Raw genomic sequence first — 17,235 nt, forward strand, 5'->3', positions numbered from 1 at the left:
TGATCTTTGAGTTTGGGTAAAGTGCTGGAATTCACAGAGAAGGAAATGATTATGAAAAGAGTTTGTGTTGTAGGTGCAGCAAACTGCCCTTCTGTGAACCTGAGTTTCTTCTGAAAAGTGGGAAGTAGGTCAGAGGGCAACCCCGGGGCCTCATGCGCTTGGTAAGCACTTAACAGCAGTAACAGCTCCCGTGCTCTGTACACAGCTTTTGCACCTGCCGCCGTTTTGTTGTACCGCTCAAGCCTTACTTAAAACAGCCGAGTTAGGTGGGTACCGTGATCGCAGACGTTTTACAGGTGAACAAACAAGGTTGAGTTGCAGAGAGGTTTCATGGGCTGCCGAGTGTCAAAGTTGGGGTTCACATCTAGAATCCCAAGAGAAAGCCTCTACCCAGAACATTCTGTGCTACTACAGAATGCAACTCAGGGTTGGAACTCAGGGGTCACTGCTGATGTAGGGTGCTGTAGAGCCAGTCCCTGGCCAACTCACTTTCAGCTGCGGACCTGCTTGTCTGGCCCGGAGTGGGGCTGCAGATCTGTGCACAGGTGGTGGCTAAAGGCTCAGCTGTATGTTGGAAGGAGTGTTACAAATGGTCACTTTGGCGAGGCAATAGAAACAAGAGATAAAACTCTTTTGCATCACACAGGCCCCAAATGCAGCAGCTCTTGTTCTTTCGGTAGGCTGCCTAATGAGGAGCTAATGCTTGGAAGACTTGAACATCAAAAAGATCGTGCAGAAATATCCTTCAGGGAAAATTGTCAGCCTCCCAAGCCTTTGTGGGCACGAGATCTAATTAAGATCTTCCTCCTCTGTGGTCACGTGGAGGTGAGGGAATGGCCTTCAAATGTACATGCATGTGGGACTTGTAGATAGCACGATTCCTGCTCTCCAGATTCACTCTGGGGATGTAAGTTGGGGGGAGAAGAGTGAAATCTCCCCACAGCTGCTTTTCTTTATCACATTTTTTGAGATCATAAAAGTAACATTTGCTCACTGCAAAAATGCTGAGTACCGTAAAACTTCTCCCAGACCCCATTCCACTCTCTCCAAGAGCACTGTTAACACGTAGGTCTGTGATCTTGTATTGTGTGTGTGTGTGTGTGTGTGTGTGTGTGTGTGTGCGCGCGCGCGCATGAGCGAGCATGCACCAGATTTTTTTTTTTTACATAAATGAGATGCTAGCACTTACTGTACTGAAGCACTGTCTCATTGAACAGTGTACCTGACTTATCTTTCTCAATTAGTACATTTATATCTTGTTTATTCTTCCCAAAGGTTGCAAAGCATCCCACCATGCGGGAACTGGCTATTCTTAAAGTTCCTTGGGCTGTTTTCAGTGTTAAGTTGTTGCCAACCTGCTGGCAAGCATGCCAAAGCCTTATCTGAAAAATCTGTCTCTAGGAGCCAGGGGCTCTAAGTACAAAGTAGATCACATTCCTGGACATTTCTCCGAGGTGTTGCCGGATCCTTTAAGTTCATTCAACTATTCTGGAGTTGAGTTTCCCAAAAAGTTCTTCCGACAGGCGGTTTTCTTGCCAAGGGCATCTGCGGGGAGGGGAGGTGTTTGGGCTTTTGGGGGAAATGTCGTATTTCAGGCTTGTTGGGTCTCATCTGGATGGGTAAGAGGGGTCAGGCAACAGGTCTTCTCCTTGTCACCTCTTTTTCTCAATCTGAAAGAAGTTGAGGGGGGTGGTTTGGTCCACCTTCCTGGGGTCCTCTTGCCTCTACTTGTCTTGAGTGAGGCTGCAGGGTGGGGTAGATTTACTGGTTGGGTTAGGACGATTTCAGGACACATTCTCCTTCCCCAACTCACAAGCAGGGACCTGTAGGGGAAACTGATTGATGGCCAGGTTTCTTGAAGACCAACATTTCTTATCCTTGGCAGTTTCGGGGACACATCTCTGTCAATAAACTGATTTTCATTTTTCATTCTTCTATTCTTTCCTGACTTGGAGAGTAATTAAGATCTCAGAAGACAAAGGAAAACCCAAGGGACTGTGGCTTCAGCAAAGTTACCTCTCTGGATGGAGTGTGACTAATACTTCTATCTTCAACATCACCAATTCGTGTTGGTTGATAATAAAATGCCCCGAGTTAAGCTCTGTGGATTTTATTTTATTTTATTTTATTTTATTTTATTTTATTTTATTTTATTTTATTTTATTTTATTTTATTTATAAAAAAAATTTTTTTTAACATTTATTTATTTTTGAGACAGAGAGAGACAGAGCATGAACGGGGGAGGGTCAGAGAGAGAGGGAGACACAGAATATGAAACAGGCTCCAAGCTGTCAGCACAGAGCCCGACACGGGGCTCGAACTCACGGACTGAGAGATCGTGACCTGAGCCGAAGTCGGACGCTTAACCGACTGAGCCACCCAGGCGCCCCAAGCTCTGTGGATTTTAAAAGCTCCTGAAGTCAAGCCGCACTGATTTTCATAGCCAGATACTCTGGGGACTTGTCTTCCCAATGTTAGACCCCAGTGCTGGGCGTGCCTGGTGTAGGATCTGATCTCTCGTTTTTGCTTCTCCGTGCTTGTGGTGTCCCTCTGTTTGTGGGAGTCTCGCCAGGGGTTTGTTTGCCCATGTCTCTGCCCTTCCTGCCCTTTTCAGTATGGCCTCCTCTTTATGACAAACTGTGGAAGGTCTGTTCTACCAGTCTTCAGGTCGTTTTCAGAGTTAGTCGAACAGATGTAGCTGTTCTCTTGGTATGTCTGTGGGACAGGGTGAGCTCAGGATCCTCCTACTCCGCCGTCTTCCTGACTCCCCACGTTGGTTGATAATAATAATGAAGAAGAGAATATTGTTAGATACCATGTTATGCTCTGGACTCAGACTGCCTGCCACCCGTTAGTGCTGACTTGGGCAGGTTCATTCATTCAACAGACATTTCCTGAGCACTCCCAGTTCCCATAAACAAAACAGACAGGAATCCCTGCCTGTGGGAAGTTTGTGGCCTGGATGGTGGAGACAGACAAATAAGGGAAATAATGTGGCCAAGGCAGTCAGTGCTGTGGAGAAAAATACGGCAGGGAACAGGGCGATATGGAGGGTGGTACAGAGCTGAGCTCTGTACCTCAGCTACCACACCTGTACAATGGGGTCAAAATCCCATCTACATCATAGATAGGGTTGCTGTGAGGATGAAGTGGGGTCATCCTGATACAGCCCTTAGCAAATGCCCGGCTCATGGCTCCCTGTGCCTCCATATTTATTTAGCTGTAAGTAAAAGCTGTGAGAACAGTGATGCTGTTGAGCTTACAAGATAATGCGATGTAACTCCATTATGTGGGTGCTGTTGTAGTTGTAACTTGTTTTCTGAAGGGTTACGTTAGGTTGTGGGAAAGCTGAAATGGGGGCTTGGGGTGAATTAAGTTTGTGTCTTCTATTCTTAGCTTCTTGACCACAACACTCAGGAACTGAAGGGAGAACTGACAAGGAAATTAAGAAAGGATCTCCCTATTATATAGAATTTTCTGATTACAATATTAATACATCCTCAGTACAAAAAGTCAAACATTACAGAGGTCTGTGAGGTAGAAACTCACTGGAAATATATATAGCCATGCACAGATGTTCATTGTCACATAGTTTATATGGGCAAAAAACTCAGGAAGCCAGCTTGCCATCCATAGGGAGGCAGATGAACAACATATGTTATAGTTATAGGGAGGAATAATTCAATGCATGTGCTTGTTACAGGAATTAGCTAGAGCTGTATGAATAATGGGCCTGAAAAACAATGAATGTTTCAAGGGGGGGGGAATGAAACTAATTAAAACTACCCCAAACTTTACATTGAATGTGAATAGACCTATCTCCATATAAAATGTATAAAAATGTACAGGAAGGAAAAAGCTCATTGGTGTGAGGGCAGTGAGTGCCAGGGGTGAGGGGGTCGGGTGGTGGCGGGGAGGGGTGCTGCATAGGGAATTTGCTGGCAGGCAGTGACCGTAGGGAACTTTGGCTTTCTTTACATATTTTGTTTCTTTTTTTTTTTTTTATTAAAAAAATTTTTTTTAACCTTTTATTTTTTTATTTTTGAGACAGAGAGAGACAGAGCATGAATGGGGGAGGGGCAGAGAGAGAGGGAGACACAGAATCGGTAGCAGGCTCCAGGCTCTGAGCCATCAGCCCAGAGCCCGACGCGGGGCTCGAACCCACGGACCGCGAGATCATGACCTGAGCTGAAGTCGGACGCTTAACCGACTGAGCCACCCAGGCGCCCCGCATATTTTGTTTCTTTAAAAGTAAGTAACCCGTAAGCAAACATAAAAAGAAAAAAGAAAGTGACAGGCCTCTGATTATCTCATACCTGCAGATAATCACTGCTAACAGGTATATTCATATACAGAATAGGAATTTGATTTTCCTTGTTTTCCTTGGGAGATTCTTACATAATGAGCTAAAACCTGTGTTGGGGTAGGCAGTGGTTTGAAGTGGCTTTTATGCTTAATGAATCAAGTGAAATATCTCCACAGTGATCATACTGGTTTTATTGCTTGTGTAGGAGTTTTACGATCTTTTGTAGAAATAATAGATTCAGGCAACCCAGAGAATTAGAGGATTTTACCAGACCTACCTAGATTCTTCTGCTTTTAACAACAGTTCTGTTATGAATGAATACAAATGCTTCTCATTACCTCCTGCCTCCCCAGAATCTGTGGGAACACACTGAGTTACAGGTGACTGGGCTCCAAGAAAGTTTATGGTATTGAGGTCAAGTTGAAAGGACAGTTATGTGTGTTGTGGACATGTGTACGTTTCCCCTGATTGAATAATCATGGTTACTGATCACTTAGGATCTTTCGGGCCCTGTGCTGAGGACACGTAACTACGTTTTCACCTTTCATCCCTCCGGCAACTGTACGAACCAGGTATCGTAGTACCTCATCTTGCAGATGAGGAAACTGAGACTCAGGGAGGTCATGTTCACTTAAGTAGTAAGTATGAAACCAAGGTCCAACTCTGACATGCATGCCCTTAGCCACATGCTGTGCTGCCTCGTGACCAGGCCCTGTGGTCAAACAAGGATGTAGATATTCACATCTTTGTAATATCTTGACTTGGAATATCTGAAATTAGGAGGGAGGTGCCGTGTTTGTGTTCACATGTGTGTATACCCAGCACCTAGCACCGAGATCAGAATATAATTGCTGCTCAGTAAATATTTATTGAAGGCATGAATGGTTGCCATTTATGAAACTGTGTTTATAATTTCGTGTTCCAGGAGCAAGGAATGGAAACGCAGTATTTCCACTTAGGAGGGGTATTTTCAGAGCATTTGGGAGTTAATGTGAATAAGAATGTGGAGACATGCAGGGAGTGCTAAAATTGTCCAACAAGGGAAGTGATTGCAGCAAGATGGGGGTTTGCCAAATCATAAGCCCAAAGAATATCAACAAGTTGAAACCATGCCTGCATGGCAGACAGTCCACAGTAGAATGAAGCCTCCCATCGTGGAAGTGGTGAAAAAAAATCCAGGAACACATAAGGAAAGACCCTGGGAGGGGCGCCTGGGTGGCTCAGTCGGTTAAGCATCTGACTTCGGTTCAGGTCTTGATCTCACGATTTGTGAGTTTGAGCCCCACATCAGGCTCTGTGTTGACAGCTCAGAGCCTGGAGCCTGATTCAGATTCTGTGTCTCCCTCTTTCTCTCTCCCTTCCTCGCTCTCTCTCTGTCTCTCTCAAAAATAAATAAACATTAAAAAAAAAATTAAAAAAAAAAAAAAAGAAAGAAAGACCCTGGGAGCTGAGGAGGGGAGGAGAGGGCTGGGATCAGGAGCCAGAATGTCTCCAGCAAGTCTAAGGGAGGTCGCTGCCCTTGACCTTAATTCTAAATTGACCCTGAGGTTTCTAGAGGATTATGTGGAGAAACGTGAATGTGTGTGGCATTCAGTGTTTGTCTTGAACTTATTTTTTCAGGATCTTGTAATAGAAAAGATAGCATCTGCTCTCTATCGGACATGAGTTACCTAACTGCCACTGAAAAGCAAATGCCAGCACGAGTCTCCCCAAGACAGAGAACCACCCCATCTGCTCCCTCACCCTTGGGGAAAGTAACATATTCCAGGGATGCAGATTTCCCAGGTAACAGACCCCCAGTTCTTTCATCCATCAAAGCATCCTGTCTCCTTAAACTGGAGCTACTGAACACCATTTAACCTCTTGCCGGAGACTTTGGGCAGATTATGACTGTCCACTGCCATGGGGTGGAGGTGGCTTTGAAATAGTGCTCTGTCTTCACCTTGGTTAAGCCTCTTCCCTGGGGTCCCACCGCTGCTGTCCCTGCCCCAACTTCTAGGCACTCAGCACACCACCCAAGTTTCTGGATGCGGCCAAGGATCGTGTAATCCTCTAACTCAGCAGTTTTGGCGTCTGTACAGTAATCTGTCCCAAGTTCACAAAGGTACACGTCCAAGGATGTTTGCTGCAGCAGCATCGTTGGGAATAGTGGAAACTGTCCTGAAAGTGCACGCGTCGGAAATGGTTATGTAAACTGTGGAGGAATGCTGTGTTGCTTAAAATAATGGAGCCATCTGGTTGTGGAGTAATGTGAGAAAAGCAAGTTAAGAAATGGAGAGCCGATGATCTCCACACAGCAGGGAGGCTCGCACGTGTGTCCTGTACTCTCTGCACCCCTAACACCAGCACAGCCGCCTGCACACGGCAGGGGTGGGATCCAGAGCCCCCTCTGCTGTCCTGCCCCCTCACTCTGCAGCCAGGGGGCCCTTTTGGTTCTTCCTATCCCCAAGCTCTTCCGTCAGGCGCCCCCCTCAGGTGCCATCTGACTTCCTGGTCTGTTCCTCACTGTCGCCCATTTGTTTCTGCTTCTCGCTTTGTATGTGGGCTTGTAGATGGTGTCTCTCCTCCACAGGACTTTTTAGCTCAAGGAGCCAGGATGCTTTTTCACTCAGTGCTCAGCATGGTGATGGCACTCTGTTAAAACTTTCGACTGCGTGGATGATGAATCCCAACTTACACAAAACGAAGGGAGATGTGTCTGTTAAAATGTGTAGAAAATAAAGCATGTTGATGGAAAAGCTCTATGAGTTTTGCCAGCAGTCCAGATTCAAAGTGTCAGCTCCTAATGTCACTGGGATATCACTCTGCATATTGCTCTGCTTCTAGAAACTCGCATAAGGAAGTGTGAGCTGGGAGGGCCCCATCCCCCATCCCCCCCCCCCCCCCCCAGGCTTAATAGTTAACCCTGTTAAGAGAAGTGAAGCTTTGGGTTTTGGGCCAGGAGGTTATGAAACATTTGGCCTGATGTCTGCCCTCATGCTTACATAAATGAAATTGCTGTGAGGCTCTCCTCACTTGAAGCAAAACTATGGTAGAGGCCCATCCGTCCCCATTGGAGGGCAGGTCAGGGAGGCCACGGACGTCTGGCTCTAGGAGGAGGGAAATGGGAATTCTAAACAGAAGGAAGATTCTAGGTTCCTGCTAGGCAGGTTCCGGCTTATTTGACCAGTTAGAAGGCAGGATGGATTGTTGAAAATTCAACAGCGGAAAGTGACCCAGCAAATCCAGGGCTTTGAAAGGCAAACAGGTGCCAGGGAGTGGTCTTCCCAGGGTCCTAGTCTAAGATTCGGGGGACAGGGAGGAGGCGGTGAGGACTAGGAGAGCAGCTGACTGGCCCACTCTCTGCTTTCTACTTCCTGATCTTTGCAAAATGACAATTAAAACTTTTTCAGGACAAACTAATTTAGTATGCCGCGGTACAGGAAATAATACAAATCCCAAAAATCTTTTTTTTTTTTTTTAAATTTTTTTTTTTTCAACGTTTATTTATTTTTGGGACAGAGAGAGGCAGAGCATGAACGGGGGAGGGGCAGAGAGAGAGGGAGACACAGAATCGGAAACAGGCTCCAGGCTCTGAGCCGTCAGCCCAGAGCCCATCGCGGGGCTCGAACTCACGGACCGCGAGATTGTGACCTGGCTGAAGTCGGACGCTTAACCGACTGCGCCACCCAGGCGCCCCAAATCCCAAAAATCTTTAACCTGAGAGTACCACAGGATCTAGAGTAATGTTGCAGTGACTGCTGTGGTAAGATCCACTGTGTGCGGGCTCCTGGCTTAGGGGCTTTACACCCCTTGATGCATTTAATCCTCACATCCGCCCCCACACACCTTCTCCCCAGGGACCCATGAAGCAATCTGGAAGCCCGAGGTCACAGCAGACGAGGGGCAGAGCCGAGATTCGAGATTCTGTGTGGCTTAGAGGTTGGTGCATTTTACAACACCCAGAATAAAACCTCAAAATCAAACCCGCTGTTGGCCAGTATGTAAACCGTGAAGATGGAGATTAAGAAACAAGAGTTCTGGCCTCCTTGAAGGCAGACCTGGGCTCTGACTGGAGGAAGCCAGTTCTCAGGGAAGCACTTATGCAGGGCGTGGCCAGCCGTGGCCGTGTCCAACTTGAACTCACAGTCACCCAGAATTCTTTTTGCCACATCCCTTCCCTCCACTGGAAACTACCCATTGCCTGCTTCTCGGCAATAAAGGTCTCAATTCCCTCCAGATTAACGATCAACCAACTAATGCAAAACCAACCACACGAACATACTTCCAGAGACTCCAGCTGATGTTTACCTATGTGCTCCTGCCAGATGCCAAGAGCCTCTTACTTAGGTACACAGCTGCAGATTCCACCAAAAGACCAAATTTGAGCCTGGGAACGTGACCCCTGGTGGACCTTTCCTAACCGGCTCCTTCCTGCACCCACTCCCACCGGCACCAGCATTGCACGCTTAACTCCATGCGAAGCTCGGTGCATATGCTTGAAGCCCTCACGTGCCTCGTGATGAGGGCCACTGCAATGATTCCCACTCTGCAGACGAGGAAGCAAAAGCAATGCCTTGCCCCGTGCGACACAACAAGGATCAAAAGAGTCCGGATTCAGGGCGCCTGGGTGGCTCAGTCGGTTGAGTGCCCGACTTTGGCTCAGGTCATGATCTCGCCGTTCCTGAGTTTGAGCCCGGCACCAGGCTCTGTGCTGACAGCTCAGAGCCTGGAACCTGTTTCAGATTCTATGTCTCCCTCTCTGTCTGTGCCCCTCCCCCGCTCATGCTCTGTCTCTCTCCCTCAAAAAAAAAAAAATAAATAAATAAACATTAAAAAAAAAAGAGCCCGGATTCATCCGGTGCTCATCCTGACCCTGCTCTTGACCACAAGGTTGGGCCAGACCTCCCTGGAGCCTGCTGGTCCTGAAATCTCTGGCCCTGGCACGAACCAGACTCCACGCTTTGCTTGGTGGCCTGGTCTCGTTTGTGGTCCTGGACTGTGGCCCAGAGTAACTGGAGATGACACCCCAGGGTCCTAAGCCAGGCCATTTTGGGATGCTGGGGCCAAGGAGAGCCCTTGAAGAAGGAAGGCACAGTGGCCTTGGACTGATGGTCACCCTGACTGTGACATTTATGCAGTCCTGGGAAAGTGACAAAATACCCCCTCCCCTCACCAGACCAGTTTCCCCAGCCTGCAGGAGAACAGCTTGCTGGGAGATTTCTTCCCTGTTATCCCCTGAAGCCATCAGCTGGCTCTTAGAAGCAGAGAGAAAATTCTGGCACTTAATTAAGCAGCTTTGGGCAAGGGTCCTTTCTCTGAGTGAATGGAGAGGCTTCCATCTCCCTGCCATTGACTTCATAAAACCATGTGGTCTTTCTCCACTTGGTTGCTGTTAGACTTCCCAACGGCGAAAACAGAAAACAGCGGTTGCTGCCAGGCGCTGAACTGAGGGCTTCGCAGGACCCACACTCCTTCTCTGACCCCATCTCCTAGCACTTCTTCTTGGTTCACCAGTAACTCTGGCCACTTTTGTTTTTTCTCAAATGCACCAGACTTATTCCTACCCCAGGGCCTTTGCACTTGCAGTTCCTACTGCCTGGACTGCTTATCCTCCCATTCTTCCTGCGGCTGGCTCCTTTTCATCAGTCAGGGCTCCAGTGAAACATCTGCTCCTTAGACCCACCCGACCATCCCAGCCGAAGTTCCCTACCTTCCCCCACTTCAGGACCCTCTCTGTATCCTCATTTTCTCCTGTGCACCTACCACTGCAATCTGAGGTTGCCTTGTGTATCTGATTGCTTCTCTACTGTCTGTGCCCACCAGAACACCAGCTCCCGTGAGAGAGAGGTCGTTACTGGGTTGGCTTTCCACTGTGTCCTCAGCCTTAGAGCAGGGCCCGTTGTTGGTGTTCACTAAATATTTACTGAATAACAGTCCTGTGCCGTAGTGTGGTAGAGGAAACATGGTTGCAAATTCTTTGCTGCTCCTCTCAAGGTGAAGGCTCCTTCCCCTCCCCAAGGTCCGGACTGGGCCTGTGACTCACACTGCCCAGTGGAGTTTGGTGGCAGAAACGAGGCCTTGTGAGCGCAGAGCCCTCCTGCACACCCAGTCCCGGGTACCTTTGCCCTGCAAGCCCCTACGTGAGCCCAGCTGAGCCCTGTGCAGCTGAGCGCAGTCAGTGGGCATGACTGTAAGAAAATAACAAGTCGTGTGAGCCACTTGAGTTGTGAGATGTGACCCAACAATGGAGACAGATAACTGATAAGGTAGGAGTGCATTCCCTTCATTTCCCAGATCAGGGAAACCAAGGCCAAGAACTCACCCCAAGTCCCTTGGCAGAGTGGGCATTCCAACTTGGTGGTCCCCAAGGCTGGGCTTTAAACCTCACGCCACATCACTCTGAGAGGCTAACTCAGGTTTGTTCTGATGTTTTTGCTTTTTTAAAATTGCTGGTTCTCAGCACTGGGTTGAGAGCTGGTCCTGAGAACTTTCTTCCTTCTCTCTGTAGATCTTCATAAACAATGAGTGGCACGATGCTGTCAGCAGGAAAACATTCCCCACCGTCAATCCATCCACTGGAGAAGTCATCTGTCAGGTAGCTGAAGGAGACAAGGTGAGAATTGGTGACTTACCCTCAGGGCATGGGTGGGCAAGGATGGCTTATTATTTTTAAGTTAGACAGCAAGCAAACAGGGTCAAGGAGCAGAGGCAGAGAGAGAGAGAGGGAGAGAGGGAGAGAGGGAGAGAGGGAGAGAGGGAGAGAGAGAGAGAGAGAGAGAGAGAGAGAGAGAGAGAGAGAGTGAGTCTCAAGCAGGCTCCACACTCAGCGCAGAGCTCAACGCAGGGCTCAATCCCATAACCCTGGGATCATTACCCGAGCCAAAACCAAGAGCTGGACGCTCAACCAACTGAGCCACCCAGGCATCCCTGAGTATGTTTAATATTAATGAAAACCATGCTCCCAGCCTCCTGATATACATTTCCCTATACGAAAAATGCTAGCTGTGTTATTTTATAGCTTCCCCAAGAAGGGGGAAGCTGGTTAAACCTTCACTTGGGGGACATTGCCAGTCATCTCAGAAGGGATGGTTATTGGCTGCGCTTGCTTTCTTAGCAGGAGGGGGGAAATGATCAAATTCTAAGCACTGGCCCCTGAATGACTCTCTCCAGAACACTTTTGGGGACTCTGAAATGAAAATACAGGAACGGTTGGGGTGCCTGGGTGGCTCAGTCAGTTAAGCATCTGACTCTTGGTTTTGGCTCAAGTCACGATCTCACGGTATGTGAGCTTGAGTCCCACATCGGGCTCTGTGCTGATAGCACGGAGCCTGCTTGGGATGCTCTCTCTCCCTCTCTCTCTGCCTCTCTCCCACTCTCAAGGTAAAAAACATTAAAAAAAATGAAGATGCAGATCTAAAATATTCATACACTCTCTTAAAAAAATAAAAAAAAGAAAATACCGAAACGGAAACTGTCAGGGTCCTCATTTCCTCCATGACTCTGGAAGGGAGAGTCTGAAGCTTGTCAGGCAGAGAGCCCTCCGTGGTGGGGAGGGACTGTTTGGGGCAGGTTTCCGCACAGGCATTGACTGAAGCCCCCTGGGTGTTGCTTGGCAGCAGGGCGCGTGGTAATTGGAGGCAGTTTTCACCGAGAAGGCCTGAGCTGCCCTGGTGGGTGTTTTCCAGGAAGATGTGGACAAGGCAGTAAAGGCTGCCCGGGACGCCTTCCAGTGGGGCTCACCCTGGCGCCGCATGGACGCATCCGATAGGGGCCGCCTGCTGAACCGCCTGGCTGATCTGATTGAGCGGGACCGGACCTACCTGGCAGTGAGTTCTCAGCTCCCTCCTCTCTCATCCCACATGGTGAATGGGCTTCTCACGGACAGCTGGGAAGGGGGTTGCATTGCTGACATGTAACTGGTCAGAATGGCACAGGCTGGACACCTTTGGGATACACCCCTGTACCACCCCTGTACCAACCAGCCTCTCAGTGTCTCCTATGATGGCTAAGAGAGGAGGAGACTGGGAGAGGGAGAGGGGAGCCACAGGGGAGCCTTCCCAGAGACCCCCAGGGATGGACACTGTTCTCACAGCCCCTCCGTATGGCAGGCCTTCTTTCTGGCTGCCAGAAGCAGAAGAAACCAGGAGGCAACATCCTTGCCTCTCCCCAGTCCGATCTGCAAAGAGCAGCCAAAGTGAACCTTCTAGAAAGTAAATTATACCATGGTCTCAAGCCTTCCATGGCATCCTCTATATCCTTAGGATAAACTCCTGTTCTCTCAACATGGTCTACAAGGCCCTGCTGGGTCTGACTCCGTCTCCCAACTCATGCCGGACTATGGGCACCCCCCCCCCCCTCGCCTACAGCTCAGCTCACCAGCCTTCCCTCAACTTCCCGACTGCTAGGCTTCTTTGAGGCATCAGGGCCTTTGCACATGCTGTTCCTTCTGCTTGGGGTGCTCTTCCCTTTGTCATCAGTTGTACCTTTCCCTTTGCCTAGTTACCTCCTACATGTCCTTCCAGTTTCACCCTAAAGGGTGCTTCTCAGACTGGGCTGGGCAGCCTGATTTCCCCTTTCTAGCTCGTGATTGATGATTCGCACCATTACCCACTGGCACTTTGCTCTCTCAGCTCCCATGTGGGTCTCTTATTCCCAGCAAGGGCTCAGATGTGGCTTACAGCAGAACCTGGAAACGTGTGCTTGTTGGTGCACCATTCCCTCCCCACCCCTCACTGTCCTGTCTTTGGAGAGGGAGAGGCGATGGGCCAGAAATGCCACGGCATTCCATGGCACAAAGTGGCCGTCAGCCCTGATCCATGCTGAGCTTCAGTGCTGGTCGTCCCCTACTGCGAGTGCTGTAAGGCAGTCCTGTGCCTGCAGTTCTGTGCTCATCGTTCTCTCTTCTCAGGCCTTGGAGACGCTGGATAACGGCAAGCCCTACGTCATCTCCTACCTGGTGGATTTGGACATGGTCCTTAAATGCCTCCGGTATGGGCTCGGGCTTCCTGTTCTTTGCTCTGGCTGTGCCACAGGGGAGCAAGTCTTGTGGGGGGAGAAAAAATAATAATGTGTAAAAGGATCACAGGAGTTGGAGAAACATGTTCTATGAGACTCTGTCTTATGAGAAAATCCCTCGATTTCAAAACTGTAATTTACTCATAAGCATTTCCTCTTCCTTCTTGAGGTAGTTTTGGTAATTTGTACGTTAGTTGGAATTTGCCCATTTTATGTAGGTTATCTTGTTTGTTGGCTACAATTGTTCACATTCTCTTACACATTCTCTTATCTTACGATGTCCCTGCTTTCATTTGTGATTTCAGTTGTTTGTGTCTTCTACCTTTTTTTCTTAGTCTAGCAAATGCTTTGTCAGTTTGGTGACTTCTGGAAAGAACCCACTTTTGGTTTTGTTGATTTCCTCTGTTGTTTTCCTGTTCTCGATTTCATCTGTCTCTGTTCTGGTCTTTATTATTTCCTTCTCGCTGGCTTTGGGTTTAGTTTAATCAAACATCCTAATGACCAAGAAATGCAGGCTGAGGAATAAGAGCTTTGTGAGGGTCCTTTGGGTTGTAGCTTAACAAGTAGACTCAGCCTACCTTGGGCACTGTGGAGAGTTGGGGGTCTTGAATCCAGAAGGTCGCTGAGCATCACCACGGCGCATCTTGGCCCTCTTGCTTCATCCTTCTCTCGATTACCTCTCGCCTCCTTCAGGGCCAGTCTGTGTGCTGGAGGCCGGCTTTCCGCACCTGGGCTTGCTTCCGTATGCGTGATCCTACCAGACTACACTGCAGTCCCTTAGTCCAAATGCCGAATTCCTGCCAAGTGCCAAAGTCTAATGCCAGACTCAGGGGCCAGATGCCACCCTGATTGGCTGGCCTTGAATCTGATCAGTTGTGGTCCGGGTGGACAGATCATTGTGCACGGGGGGACTACTCCCCCTATGACGCTGGGGACAAAGAGGGGAAGAAGCAGTGCCAGAAAAGTGGGGGTTGTACAACATGATGGGTTCTCAACCAGGGTAGTCACATCTCCCAGGTGACAGCTGGCAATGTCTGGAGACATTTTTGGTTGTCACAGCATGGGGGGATGGGTGCTACTGGCATCTAGCGCGCAGCGGCCAGGGATGCTGCTAAAAATCCTACAGTGCACAGCACAGCCTGCACATCAAAGAATTTTCCAGTCCCAAATGACAGGAGTGGCAAGATTAGAACACTCTGCAAGGGTGTCCCAGAGAGAGCAGCCTGCTGAAGCTTGGGCAGAGTCCCATGCCTTCCTGATTTTAGGAATATGCCTTTGTGCTGATTAAGTAACCGTTCTGAGGCCTGAAAACCCATGTAATACAGGCTAGTGGGAAGGGAGCGGCCGTGCCTTCCCTTGTATAGATTGGTAACTCCCTGGCTGCGTTTCTCCCCAGGTTCACAGACCTGTGTTCAAAGCCAGGTCAGCCTGGGGCTCAGATTCTCCCTGGCAGTCACATTTGTTTCAAAACTCTTCCTGTTACCGCACATTCCATCTTTCCCCTTCTCTCGTTTCTCCTACTGCCCTGAAAACTTAATCATTATGTACTGGAAACACACTGCTCCTTTCTCCCCCACTCTAATCTGCTGGGCTTTTCTGTCCCCTGTGTCCCTGTGCATCTAGGTGGTAAACTTTCCAAGAGGTTGGGCCAGTTGAGGATTTGTTTCTGGTGGCTGTTCCCCCAGCCTTAGTTTGGGGCTCTGCACACAGGAAGTACCAGCTGTTGGATAGGTTTGCACTTCTCTACCAGATTCAGTCCATGGCTCTCATGCTAATCTGTGGTGCTGGGCTGGTTTATTTCTTAAAAATACAGATTCCTGGGACTCCCCAGCACTCCAGATTGAGTAGGTTGGAAGTGGGTGCTGGGAATGTGGTGTTTTTTACAAGCAACCTAGGTGATTCTGAGGTTTAGAGGTTAGTTACCCAGAGTAGATTACTGTGCCCCTTGAAGCTATTTAAGTGTTTCTGGAAATAAGCCAAGAGTAAGAGCAATTACCAGAAAGACTTAATTGGGTCTGAATCTTCTCTTTCTGCCAGGGTTCACAGGGGTCCCTGACTGTCATTGATTAAGCTTAGATTTTTCTTTTTTTCTAAGTTATTATGCTGGCTGGGCTGATAAGTACCATGGGAAAACCATTCCCATCGATGGGGACTTCTTCAGTTATACCCGCCATGAACCTGTCGGGGTGTGCGGGCAGATCATTCCGGTGAGTGTCAGCTTCATAATAAACAAATAAAGGTTTATCAGGAATGCCTTGAGATGCAGCGATCCCAACAGGCTAATTACAAAGGCGGGGTGTCTGCGGGGTGATGTCAGAGGGTGGCCTGGGTGGTGGCTAAGAACACAGGCTTTAAAAAGCCAACCAGCACTGCCATCCGTGGCAAATCCTTTATCCCAAGACTCGGTTTCCTTACCTGAAAAGCGGAAGGGACACTGGGGACATGATACAACAACTCAGCACAGAGCCTAGTATGGAGAAAGCTCTAACGAGCATGAGTCACTGTGTTCTGGTCCACCTGCTGTGTCCATCCATCTGAAACTCACAATTGAGTCGTGGGGGTAGCACCAGGGGCTCAGAGATGCCAGTGCTGCTTCCATGACCTGGGCTGCCGCTTTCACGGGCCGCTGCAGCCCTCAGCTGAGGTTCCAGGAGCGGCTGTTTTTTCTTGCAGTGGAACTTCCCGCTCCTGATGCAAGCCTGGAAACTGGGCCCAGCCCTGGCGACCGGAAACGTGGTTGTGATGAAGGTGGCTGAGCAGACTCCACTCACCGCCCTCTATGTGGCCAACCTCATTAAGGAGGTGTGTGGTTTATGTCTGTCTTGACCTCTGAATGCCCTTGTACAGACTTGCTCCTGGGGGGGGAGCTTAGGAGGGCGGGTATTTGTAGAGCAGGGACCAAGCCCTCCCCAACCCCACACCTCATCACAGATCAGCCAAAATGGCCCCTGTCACCTTATATCTACGGTACAGTTTCACTGCCAGACCCCTTTGAAGAATGAAAATTTTTCTAAGTGAATGCCACTGAGAAGAGGCAACAGCCACAGGGAACCCCCAATAGCAGGTTCTCTGCGGTGCCATTTGGAATTCCTGAGCAGTACCCCACAAGACTGGCATCTGCTTACTCGGGTACCAGGCAGGCTGCTTTAGTCTCTCTGGGAGGGGTGTGTGTCCTTCTGTCCAAACCCTTTGGAGCAGGAGAATGATTCCAAGTGTCCCTGGCTGTTTGCATACAGGCTGGCTTTCCCCCTGGTGTGGTCAATATTATCCCTGGATTTGGCCCCACAGCTGGGGCTGCCATCGCCTCCCATCAGGATGTGGACAAAGTAGCCTTCACGGGCTCCACTGAGGTAAGACATCACCAGGATCTCAAGCGTGTGGTACATTTGGCCCAAGTTCCCACGGTCCTCAAGGATGCAGCATTGAAGATTAGCCTCTGGGTGATGCATGGTGGGGGGTCCCCCAAGACTGCCTCTGAGTAGCTTGAGCGAGGGCAGTGACTGTCAGAGTGGAGCCCTTCGTGGGTTGGTTGACGCTCTGGATGGTGTTTCAGGGCCAGCATCATGCATGAAATAAAGACGCCGAGACCGTCTAGACTTCGTGACTGCCTGCCCAGCCCCTCAGCTGTGTCAGGCTCCTTGACCAGCACTGCCCTGACAGTTACAGAGCATGGGCTTCAGAAAGACAGGAGTTCCAATCCCAGCCTCACCATTGTGACATGGGGTGATTCACTGAATGTCTTTGGGGCTCCGTTTGTTGTCTTTAAAATGAGGATGGCAATATCTAGGCGGTAGAGGCGGTTTGTATGGTGTAGTGGGGAAGATAATGTGCTTCGGAGTCTTACTGTTCCAGTAGCACTTGCCAGCTGTGTGATCATCGGCAAGTCACTTAGTCTCCCACGGCCTCTGCCTCATCTGTAAAATGGGGAGGAG

General features: G+C 49.2%; 1 protein-coding gene across 1 annotated transcript in view; it reads left to right on the forward strand.

Annotated features, from left to right (window-relative positions):
- ALDH2 (aldehyde dehydrogenase 2 family member) overlaps positions 1-17,235 on the forward strand; it is a 28,263-nt gene that overhangs the window by 919 nt on the left and 10,109 nt on the right. The window contains exons 2-7 of the mRNA XM_003994673.6: positions 10,797-10,901; positions 11,974-12,114; positions 13,197-13,276; positions 15,399-15,510; positions 15,977-16,105; positions 16,540-16,653. Of these exons, the coding sequence (XP_003994722.1) occupies positions 10,797-10,901; positions 11,974-12,114; positions 13,197-13,276; positions 15,399-15,510; positions 15,977-16,105; positions 16,540-16,653 (681 nt within the window). The remainder of the gene's footprint in view (positions 1-10,796; positions 10,902-11,973; positions 12,115-13,196; positions 13,277-15,398; positions 15,511-15,976; positions 16,106-16,539; positions 16,654-17,235) is intronic.

The sequence above is a fragment of the Felis catus genome, chromosome D3, assembly GCF_018350175.1.
Source record: "Felis catus isolate Fca126 chromosome D3, F.catus_Fca126_mat1.0, whole genome shotgun sequence".
Classification (NCBI taxonomy): domain Eukaryota; kingdom Metazoa; phylum Chordata; class Mammalia; order Carnivora; family Felidae; genus Felis; species Felis catus.